Source organism: Opisthorchis viverrini (genome assembly GCF_000715545.1).
Source record: "Opisthorchis viverrini unplaced genomic scaffold opera_v5_641, whole genome shotgun sequence".
In the NCBI taxonomy this organism is placed as follows: domain Eukaryota; kingdom Metazoa; phylum Platyhelminthes; class Trematoda; order Opisthorchiida; family Opisthorchiidae; genus Opisthorchis; species Opisthorchis viverrini.
In genome coordinates this window covers 55369-65942 of record NW_008752310.1, presented here as the reverse complement: position 1 = coordinate 65942, position 10574 = coordinate 55369, and the positions used below count along the sequence as shown (strand labels likewise).

The 10574-nt window shown below is 45.1% G+C and overlaps 1 protein-coding gene across 1 annotated transcript in view; it reads left to right on the top strand.

Annotated features, from left to right (window-relative positions):
* Positions 1–9350, top strand: part of T265_15604 (hypothetical protein) — a gene marked incomplete at both ends in the record, with an annotated part of 10850 nt that extends 1500 nt beyond the window's left edge. The window contains 2 exons of the mRNA XM_009178741.1: positions 3590–3688; positions 8406–9350. Coding sequence (XP_009177005.1) covers positions 3590–3688; positions 8406–9350 — 1044 coding nt within the window. The remainder of the gene's footprint in view (positions 1–3589; positions 3689–8405) is intronic.
* Positions 9351–10574: the final 1224 nt, after the last annotated feature.

The window sequence follows — 10574 nt, the reverse complement described above, 5'->3', positions numbered from 1 at the left end:
CCTGGACATTTACTTCCAGCTTCCTGATTCCTGCTGGTAATCGACTGCGGCTACTAAACAGCACGTCCAAGGAATATCTTGTTCTGCTGTTAGCACTAGATGACAAACCCACCGTCCTCTATTATCTCTCGGCGTCCGCGCACTCCGTTTAAATTAGTTTTATCCAATGTTGAAACTTCAATGCACACTGGTCACAAAGCAGTCCTGGCGCGACGTCTAGAGTTCTCAGATGTGTGTATGTAGTGGTTGGAAGACACCCGAATTCGACTACTTGCGTCGTTCGGTTGAACCCTCTACTTGTTCCAAGGGAAGCGTTTCCCCGCGATCTGTCAGTGAATCCAGTAGCGTCAGCCCCTGGTAGCCTTGAGTAGTAAGCCTGCATTGTTGGGCTATGTGTCTATGGAAAATGGGCTTTGCGCAACGTATCGCGGTCTGCTTGTGGCGTAGACTTAGTAACAAATGACCGTAAACCAAGTGATCAAAAGCGGCTTTCGCCAGTGATTGTACAGTCTGCTCCAGAAATCTGTGCGTCACACAGACATCCGGCCCTCGAACCTAAGTATATATATCGTTCAGCTGTAACGCCCTTTCGGTGTCTAACTGCCATGCCACCCTAAGGAAGCACGAGGGCTGGGATACTGCCAGGTTGCCGAAGCCTAGACAGGGGAAGTCGAGATGCAGAGGTCGGGTTCGAACCACGGACCTTCCGGTCAGTAAATTCGCGCTCTAACCACTTGAACCATCTCGCCCCCTGAGTGCACGAGTCGAAAATGCACATTTGTTACGCAAGTTTGGTTTGGGTAGCTGTTACTTAAATAATTTGTTGGGGCTTATTAGTTTGTGTTCATATCACATATATCCCACCAGAACAAAATTTCGACACTGTAATCGCCGCTCTGCTGTATGACGCCGTGCCTCCACATGACAATCCTGGACACAAATAAACCCTACTGCGATGGAGAAGTCGCGTGCTGGACTACCATTCTGGATTCCTTCTGCGTCTCTAGCTCACAGGCAGTGCACTGCGATTATATATAAACGGCTTGTCAGAGTTTTCTTCCCTGGGTCATACAAATACAAAGCTAAGGAAAGAACAGCTTAGTACATAAGCTAGCTGCTATGTCAGACTATTCAGGCGAAACACGTTAGAGGCTCAGGACCATGGGGAGATGTAATTGGGGAGATCTTTCCCTTACTTTCGTCACACATCCATTTATAGTTTAATTTCGTGGAAGAAGTGAAGAAATGAATAAAGTGAAAAAATGTGAAGACATTCGGAGAGACAGGTTCAGTCCAGGGTTAGTACCAAGGTAGACATGTTTGAGTCAGTGTGTTTTACGCACACGGAACTGGCATTACGTCCCTGAACGCTAGCATTTGGGGCTACGCTCAGTTTATGCTTGGTTTTTGGGGATATCTGATCCCTTTAGATTGTAATCTCAAGCAATCTACCATTTTTGACAGTGGTGAGTCGGACTGTGTATTCAGGCAAAGCGTCTGTATAGCTGTCCTCCAGTAGAGTTCTTTTCAAGAACTCTCCTTGCCTCTACAGTTCATCGGGAGTTTTGACCCAATTGCCTCTTGGAACTGCTTGCTAAGTTTTGGGGCACCCGATAGATATGTTCGGTGACTGATGAAGGTGCATGAGGTGACGCGTTGTCTTAGACCGGCTAGCGGCTGGATTTGAACAGCACAGCGTGTTTCGCTCGTTTACAATGAGTTGGTAGAGATCTATGCCTTCGCTCCTTTGAAGCGGTGATACAATCAACCATGGGAGCTGTATACTTTCCTTTGTAAGTTCTTGCAAAAAGACCCTGCACAGCCAATCGCCTGGGCGCGTGCATGTCTGTACCGTCTGTTTTTTCTTTGAAGGGTAGATTATGTGCCCTGATGTATTGTTTTCTCGTGTGGATGTGAAGGCTAGCCTAGATGACGCTCACTGACTGATTGTATTTGAAAATTGCTGGTTGCATGGCAGTGTGCTCATCAGACGACAACAAAGCAGTGGCTCGGTGCATCAAAGACCCTTGGGCTCTGAGAGATACACTTTAAGCGCGACCTCTTCATTATACCAATTAAGGTGGTTGGGATACTATTAACACATGCCCATCCGGTGTTTGCGGTTTCTGATTGAGTTGTTTATACATGTTGGCTGTGTTTAGAAAAAGAGAACACAAGTGGCGACTGAATTGGCCATCCAGTCTCTGATTGCCACTGGTTAGAAAACTACGAATGTGGCTCGCAATCGAAGTCCATTGACTGAATGTTCCAAAAGTTGCAGTTATTACCGGTTAATTTAGTAAACAAAAGGACAGAAATACGTAAAAGGTCTGCTGAAAAAAGAAGCACAAAAATTCCTATTACTATTTCCTTATCTTGATTCATGCACAATTGTTTTCTCCTGTGCTATATGACGCGTTTTGCGTCAGGTCTGTTGACAGGATTTTCCGGTCCGCAGTGGTAAAACCACTGAGTGTCGGTGCAGCAGCCACAAACTGTTCGCGCTGGTGCAAATGTAGTAGCATAAATCCTTGGTACCTGGGGGATATGATCGGTGAGCGATTGTGCATAAGCTTGTTGCAAGCGATCAGCCAGCCTAAACATGGTGTCATAACAATGGGTACCGGCAGCAGTTACCCGATTTTCATCTAGGTACCTGCATCCTAAATCAACTCCCTCCAGTTCCAGCCAAATACTACCTCTCCAAATATAGCGTCATGAAAGTGTTGGAGGGAGCCATTCAGAGGCAACCATAAATAGTCTTGTGGTTAACGACTTTGCCATCCTTGGGACGACATTGTCCAGCAAGTAGTCATTAGAAAATGGAATAAACTTGCCCTCCGGTAGGCTGGTATCCGATGCGGTTTGTTTGTCAACAGCTGCTTGCGCATAGTTAGGGTAACACCAACAGTGTGCGCGCAGCCAGATGTGTTACTACTGGCGGGCCTGGGATCCGATGGAAACTTTCAAGAGTATGATCGGAGGACAAGCTGGTAAAGATCTGATGACGTCAACCAGCCGGCCCACATCTGACGGCATCACATCGACCACATGCACCGAATAAAGCAGTGTGGTACTGGTGTCATCTGTCAGCCTTTTCATATTCCTTTCCACACACCATCACAGACACACGCAATAGTGTGTTCACTGGGAGCGTTCCAGGACGAGCCTTTCGGTTTTCACGTATAAACAGGTGGCACAGTTCGAAAGGTTGGTCAAATGGAATTTCTTCTGGAATTCAGTCCCTATCTTTCTGATGAAAGACAAGTTTGCTGTCGCGTCTTCATCTGCGTTGGGAACCCTTCTAAACCTGGCGAATGGTTCCGGTTTTTCCGTTGAAAATTTGCTGAAAACACCACTCACAGCACCGTAGAATCTATCCCATCGAAACGACCATTTCCATCCTTCCTGTCAGTGATTGTTGTATAGAAATCTTAGCTAACGTCCACACAGGTATATTGGTAGGTCCGAGTGGACCCTAAATAATTTTCGTAGATGCTGCTTTGAGATTGTAATCACGTGCTCATCTTCAGTATGGCCTATGATCCGTTTTACTTGTTTGGCATTAGCGCTACGTTTGCTTTCCCAGGTGCGCCACGTGGTTTCTCAAAATGTGGATGGATTACATGTGCGGAGTGGGCTACCTCGAGACAAGCTCTCGGAACTTCATGGGAATCTCTTCTTGGAGGTAGGTTGTTAGCTGTTTTCTGTTGCTCACTCCCGTGAACACTTGATGCTTGGTGAATCATGGAAGCCATCAAAGTTGTACTGCATAGGATTTCTCGTGTTAATGGATCATCGGTTCTTTATGATGAGTGCATCTAATGTGGGAAGAAAAACCACCACACGCGTGGTTATGCCCCAAGGAGTGCATTTGGTCGTACATGTTAATCGGATATGGTTCATGTTCCAATAGAAACAAGAAAACGGTGAAGAGGATGGAAGGATGAAGTTCCGATACAGGGTTATACCATGTTTTCCCATGGAAATTTTGTGGAGTACGTTTGGTTAAAGTTATTTACTAGCAACTTATTCCGACCAACTTTGATGCTGAAACGCCAAGCTGCATTCAACCTCTACGGTAAATAAGACCACTTCCTGAGTGATTTCGCTGTGTTCAGCTGGGGTTCTAAAATTTTAGGGCCATCTCATTGTCTCACGAGAACTGCTGTGTTTAATTAGTAAATGGTTTCGAACTCTCCTAAAGGACGAACTGGACCTCACCGTGGTGTGGTAGTTTGTGCGTCTCCGTGACCCATTAGGCTATACTGGGGGATTTCCATGTGGTGCTCTCAGAGACCATCGTGCCAAGTTGTTCAGTGGGTAGAGGTTAGACTAATACAGTCCTTCAGATTGGAGTTTTAGAACACGTGCAGCGACCTTTTCCTTAGAGTTTGAACTACAGTGGTAGTCGTAAGTCAACGATCTTGCGACCAGGCTTTTGAACCCAAAGATTTTACTGAGGGTACTAATCATCTTTCTGTCTAGGTTTGGTCGCCCTGACAGTACCTTAGCGGAGAATCATGAGCGTCACAGTTACCGACAATTTCGTGCCACATTGGGCGTCCAATTATGCAGTCAAATGAATCGCCTTGTTTGCTGTATATGACAGATGAGCGAAAACAAGTTATTTCTGTCTGTCAAAGTTTATAAAAACCCTCACTAGTCAAAATAATGTCCGCCTAAGTTTCATGGGCACCAACCAGCTGCGCCCCTTATTCAAACGAAACATATCTTTTATCAGGTAGTAACAACTGTCTTATTCAGGATGAGGAGTACAGATATGGTCCTAATCGCCGGAATTTCGGAGGTATTTTAGTGGTCAAGCCACGAACTTACTGACAGAAGGTCCTTGGTTTGAACCTAACCTTAGGATGTCGACTGCTCCTGTCTAGGCTTAGGCAATCTAAGCTCTCGTGCTTTCTTCGGATGGCGTGGCAATTATGTACAACCGAACCGTCGCTATTTACGTTAGTTGTCACTAAGAGACATCATCTCATCAGAGGTGCTTCTTGGTGGCCTGCTTAGCTTGGGATCAAGGCATAATGACAGTGGTGGTAGTCTCCTGTAGGTTCATATTGTTCTCTCACCATCAGGTTTAGATTCTGTAGACGTCACGTCCACATCAATCTAATTTGAACAGTCCTTCTGTTCCGGCACAGTTATGCCAATGGAGGAAAGTAATGGACTCACGTCTCTCACTTATTTGAGCTCATCGGCTGCCGAGGTTTAAACTTCTGGCATATTATATTCGAGCCTAAGTGTATGCACTGCCGATAAACTTCAAGAAGAATGGAATTTGAGTTCAGTGATTCCCCCATTCGGTGTGGACTTACGAAGATAGTTGTCCCAAGACACGAGGCGGACTGTTCAAATAAGAGTAATGTGAATGTGAATTCCACAAATCCAACAACCACCTGCAATTAATCAGTAGATGTCGTTTCGCTACCTGACGTTCTACTACTGTTGACCGATCACTGAGCGAGATTGACTATGTGCCTAGTGACTGCCGACGATGGCACTTTATTTTTACTATCAATCTTCCTGGAGTTTTCAGGTTGGGTGTAAGTTTTTGACAAATTTCCCTGAAGAACCAGAGATACAACTTTCTCTTTCAGCAGTCGAAAAACCCTTTAGGTAAAAGAACTCAACATCTCGTCGTATATATAATATAGGTTTACAAAATGCATTCTTGGGAGACGTGACCGGGACGAGATAAGCACCGCCATTCATACGGCAAAAGTTCGGTATGTGGAGCCCAGCAGTTGTTCACCGGACTTCAAAATTCGCTTTACCCATTGATGCGAAACGCATCCGTTTGGATGCCAAGCATACTAAACCAGGAGACCTGTTATTCGTCAGGTCTGCGTGTAAACAGAGATACCTGATGTAACCAAGAGCCTCTGGAAACGGAGAAAGCTAATGCTGCTGGGAATGCTCGGGAACTGTTTGGCTTCACTTACAAAACAGAACCTAACAAACCACTTATTCATGAGGTGCCAAAATGATGCAGATGAGAAGAAGTTGATAGTTTAAGTACGCCTTGGGGGACTTACTGAAAGTCTTGCGGAATGTCTCCTTAATGATGTTGGTTCCGGAGGGGATACACTTTGTCTTGAAACATATAAACAAACTGTTGGATTTCACGCCGGCAATCGCAGTGATGTCCATGGTTACGTGACAACACATCCTACTTAAAATGGGAGATCTTACGCTATCCGTGGGAACATTCTTTCGAAGTTATTGACTTTTTTGACTTCTTTGACATTTGGGAAATGTAGTTCTGTAACAGATGAGATCAGCACGCCTGTTGTTCCGTTAAGCTGTAAGTCCTCACTCTAGTCGTAAAACCTTGGAAATAAGTTTGGGACTAAGAAAGCTTAATTGATTTTGAGTGATAGTTTAGGTGGTTATCCCTCATGAGTGAGACAGCTAGAATTGCAAAACCCTGACTGCTACCTCTGAGGGTTACCAAAACAACCTCACACTAGGAAAATCACTTGATGTTGCCACATCATGCACATCAGTCGAAAAATCAATACAGTTGTCTAAACTCAATAAGGGCTTAAGACAGCCTCGATACCAGTGTTGTCCTCCTCTGGACAAACCTTGGTTATCGGGCACTGTCACTCATAATAGACCATCATTGTTTGGTCCCTTGAAGCTTCTCTCAACAACTGCAGTCCTCTGAGTAGAGATTGCTTTCCAGAAAGGACCAGCTTTGGTCTCATCAGAGCGCAACAAATGTGAGACAATTCAATGTCGACCAGCATAAAAGTATTACTATTAAGTCAACGCACGTGTTTACCAAAATGCGTGACTGAATGATTAACAGCCTGGAGGTCGCGGATTCGGGGCTCCCTAGGGCTTGGTGGGACACGCACTGCTGATGAACCCCGATAAGGAACGGCTGTACAGTACTCCTCGGTTTTCAGCATACATTGGCTCCATTTAGGGGACGAATTCTCCGTTAGAGATTCCAAAATCGCACGCCACCAACGGACTTTTTTTAGGTTGGCCCTCATGGATGATGAAGCAAATGGACATATTTTGGAGCTTTATGATTTGGTTTAAAAAGTTACAGTTCCGGTCGGACTCCGTAAAATTTTGGCTCCCAAAACCGTTTATCTTAAATTCTGTGCTGATAGTGTCTTTTTTTGTTAAATTGCAGGTGATGCGAAATTAGGTCATGAACTTGGGGCGTTAGCCTCCCTGTGACGTTGAGTTACATGTATTATTAAGAAGTGTTTCCCCTCTTCAAGATAGATCAGCTTCTAATAGGACTAACTGGTCTCTGTTCGGAGGTCTCCTTACGTATATGGTATTTTGTATTATTTTTTTAAGGTTTATTAACACTGTCATGGTAGTTAGTGGGTGGTTTCACTACAAACACGACACCCATCTTGGCAACAATATCTTCGTCAGAGGTACGCTGAATGTACGGAACTGTTTGCCCCGTTCATCTCACAGTGGTATGAGTGAATGCGCGTTTGAACAAATGGTTTCACTTTGGTGAAACCATGGATGTCAGGCAGTGAGAAAGCGCGCGAAGGCTGTTATGCGGTCTCATCCAATTTATTCTGATAGCAGTAAGAATGTTCCCATTTCATACCAAGCTGGCTTTTGCGACCTGTAGAAGTTCGTGCGGCCTCGGAGAGATTTTGGCGAGTAAGTTTGGTGTCCTTTCGGATGAGGACCACGTAATTGCTATGTGTTATCGAGCAACTCCCAAGAACATTTGCTACATTGCGGAGATGCAGTGTCATACTGAAGCCTAAAGGAATTCACGGATGATGCCGATACCTTGATGATACACAAGTTTGTTGTGCCATCATGTTCGGGCCGGCTGATCGCTTGCCACAAGCTTCTGCACATTTGCTCACCCATCTTGTTCCCTCAGGTTTACACCGGTGCCAAGGATTTATGCTTCCACATTTGCATCTGCGCGAACGGTCTGTGGCTGCTTACTATGAACTGATATCCAGTGGCTTGATCACCGCTGACTGGGAAATTCGGTTGGGATGCTAACCGTTCATTAGGTAGTAACGAGAATATTGTCTTGACTTCTAGGTGGTGTCCATGGATGCCACCGGCTGTTAACATCGCGTCTTCACCATAGACAGTACTTCTAGTTTTGAAAGTCAGCTTCGTTGTTGGTGAATCTTTTGTTTTAAATGTTCTCGGTGGACGCTAATTACTTGGCACAGACCTCTGTTGAAATATTGAAGGGGCACATAGAAATCGTTTGTTTTATTAGAAACCCTCTTTTTTCTATGTTGAAAATCGAGAGTGGTGAGTCTATAGAGTGGTCAGCTCCTACTCTACCTTGGATATGGGTTTTTCCTGAAGTTTCTGCGTGCAGTTGACCCTCTGTCTTGTACTTCCCTGTTTTTTTAATTTCTCAGCAATGCATTGCGTGCAACTCAGTGATCATGCGCAATTTCGATGTGGCTGAAACCACCGGACGAGGTCGGCATATTACTGGTCGGATTTGCCCTAAGTGTCGTGCTGCACGTCCGGGTGAGTGTCTTCTCACCTACCACACGCTGTGCGCTGCTGTGGAGAAACATTTGCAATCGAAGCGAAATCCGAAGTCTCCGGCGGCAATTATGCTTGCTCAGAAGCACGTAGCTACCAAACTTTCAAAGACAGTCAGAATGTCTAGGTCGGAGGACGCTGACACCTCTCACGAAGCTCCCCTTCTTCGAGATGTCATTGTACATTTCTACGAGCGCCAGCCGGAGGCCGGTCTGGCAGAAATCTACCGCGTTTCGGCTGCCATTGAGGCGGTTCATGGTCGTAGTCAATTACGTTCGTGTATAGCGTCATGCCTGAACCATTCTTATTTCGATCCCAAGCTGGATAATCCAATATCAAAGTCGTTAATGAATTCCCCATGGTTTCGGCAAATGCTTCCCGCGTTCAAGCTGTCTAACCTACCAGACAGTTCTTATGACCCCACTTTTGATTCTCCAGCGACTCTCATCATTGTCCTTGGCTCTTCGCTGTGCGTGTTACGCAACTATCACTTCCTGTGGCCGCAAGGCCTTGGACGGTGTCTTAGCAAATGTATTCCAAATGTGACTAACAGCCTCTCCTTAGATGTTGATCGCTGTCGTTTGGCAATTGTCAACCTGCAACCGACATGTAAAGATGGTCTAGCCGATCTGGTAATTCGTTCTTCCTGTGATCAAATCCTTCAGCTGATAATGCACGATTGTCTGGGTATCCAAGTACCGAAGTACAGAGCTTTTGTTGACGACCCTTTGTATACAGACGCTGTACCGTTGCTGTCCGAAGAAGAACACACGCGTACCCGTCCAAATATCCCCTTTCACTCACATTCGTGACCGCTGTTCATTTACCCAACCAAGTGCATTTTCTACTACCTTGATCAACTCCACATTGTTTCTGCAGACACTTCAATCTGTCTTTCTCAATAGCACCGACCGATGTATCGCAGCACTTTTTTGCTGAGTACCGTTCCAATAAATATGTAAATTTTATGCACGAGGTGGAATTTTAAGATTACCTACGGCTGCATTTAGCGGTTTTCGAGAGGTTCTCTGTTGATGATCGGTGATTCCAAGACATCGCTCTGCAGTTCGAATGCGTTCACTCCACTGAATTATTCAGTTAAGTTCAGTTCGGTTTATTTTCCCGACCAAGAACCTCGAAGGCGTGTGTTGTGGTTCAAATCACCTCAGCAGTTGAGAACCGACAAAAAAATTAGCAATAGAACAATGGGCTAGCAAGTAAGGATAAAACCCTGGTTAAATCCGTAACACCGGTCTCATGACGTCACCATATCCGGACATTTCCACAGCCTATGGTCCACCTCGAAATTCCGCTTTGAAGATATTCAACGAAGTCACTTTTTTATATAAGTAGTGTGGGACAATTACTCAAAACCCGCGGACGGATAGTGGCAGGTGATACGCGGGGAACAATGGTATGAGCAGAGACTACGATGAGGTCCGCGCAGTATACGAGGGACTGCGAGTTGAAATCCGTCCTCGAATCTGCCTTTCATACCATACCATAATGATGATTGATCATCAGGAAATATATTGATTATCGTTGCTTCCTTTCATTAAGCTGCTGCTGTTTGGTCCAACTTTGGGTTGTTGAGGCAAATGGTGCATTTTATCTTCTCATCTGGTGTCATTCACTCTCGTTTTTTCTTAACTCATCCTTTTCTCAAACCTTTGCTCCCAAGTACCCAAAAATTATTTGAGTATAGCAGAATGAAATATGATAAGTGACACTGAACAGCTTACCGGCCTAAGGTTACATAGCTATTACCAGGTTGTGGGTGAAAAGTTGTATTATTCACAATGTTCGCATGAAAATTGAGAATACAAAGCTGTTGACATATTGGAACGGGATGTCAGATGCCATATCGTTCAGAGAAGCCGTTTTCCAAATGTGCTGATGAGGTACAACTTCTGCCGACAACCAGTACCAGAATGACAAACATTAGTTTTCGGCATATTCTGTGCTGGGGCCGTGATCTCAAGGCAAAGACTTGGTCAATTAGCCTAAACGCATGATCCAGGTTTCCGATCTGATAG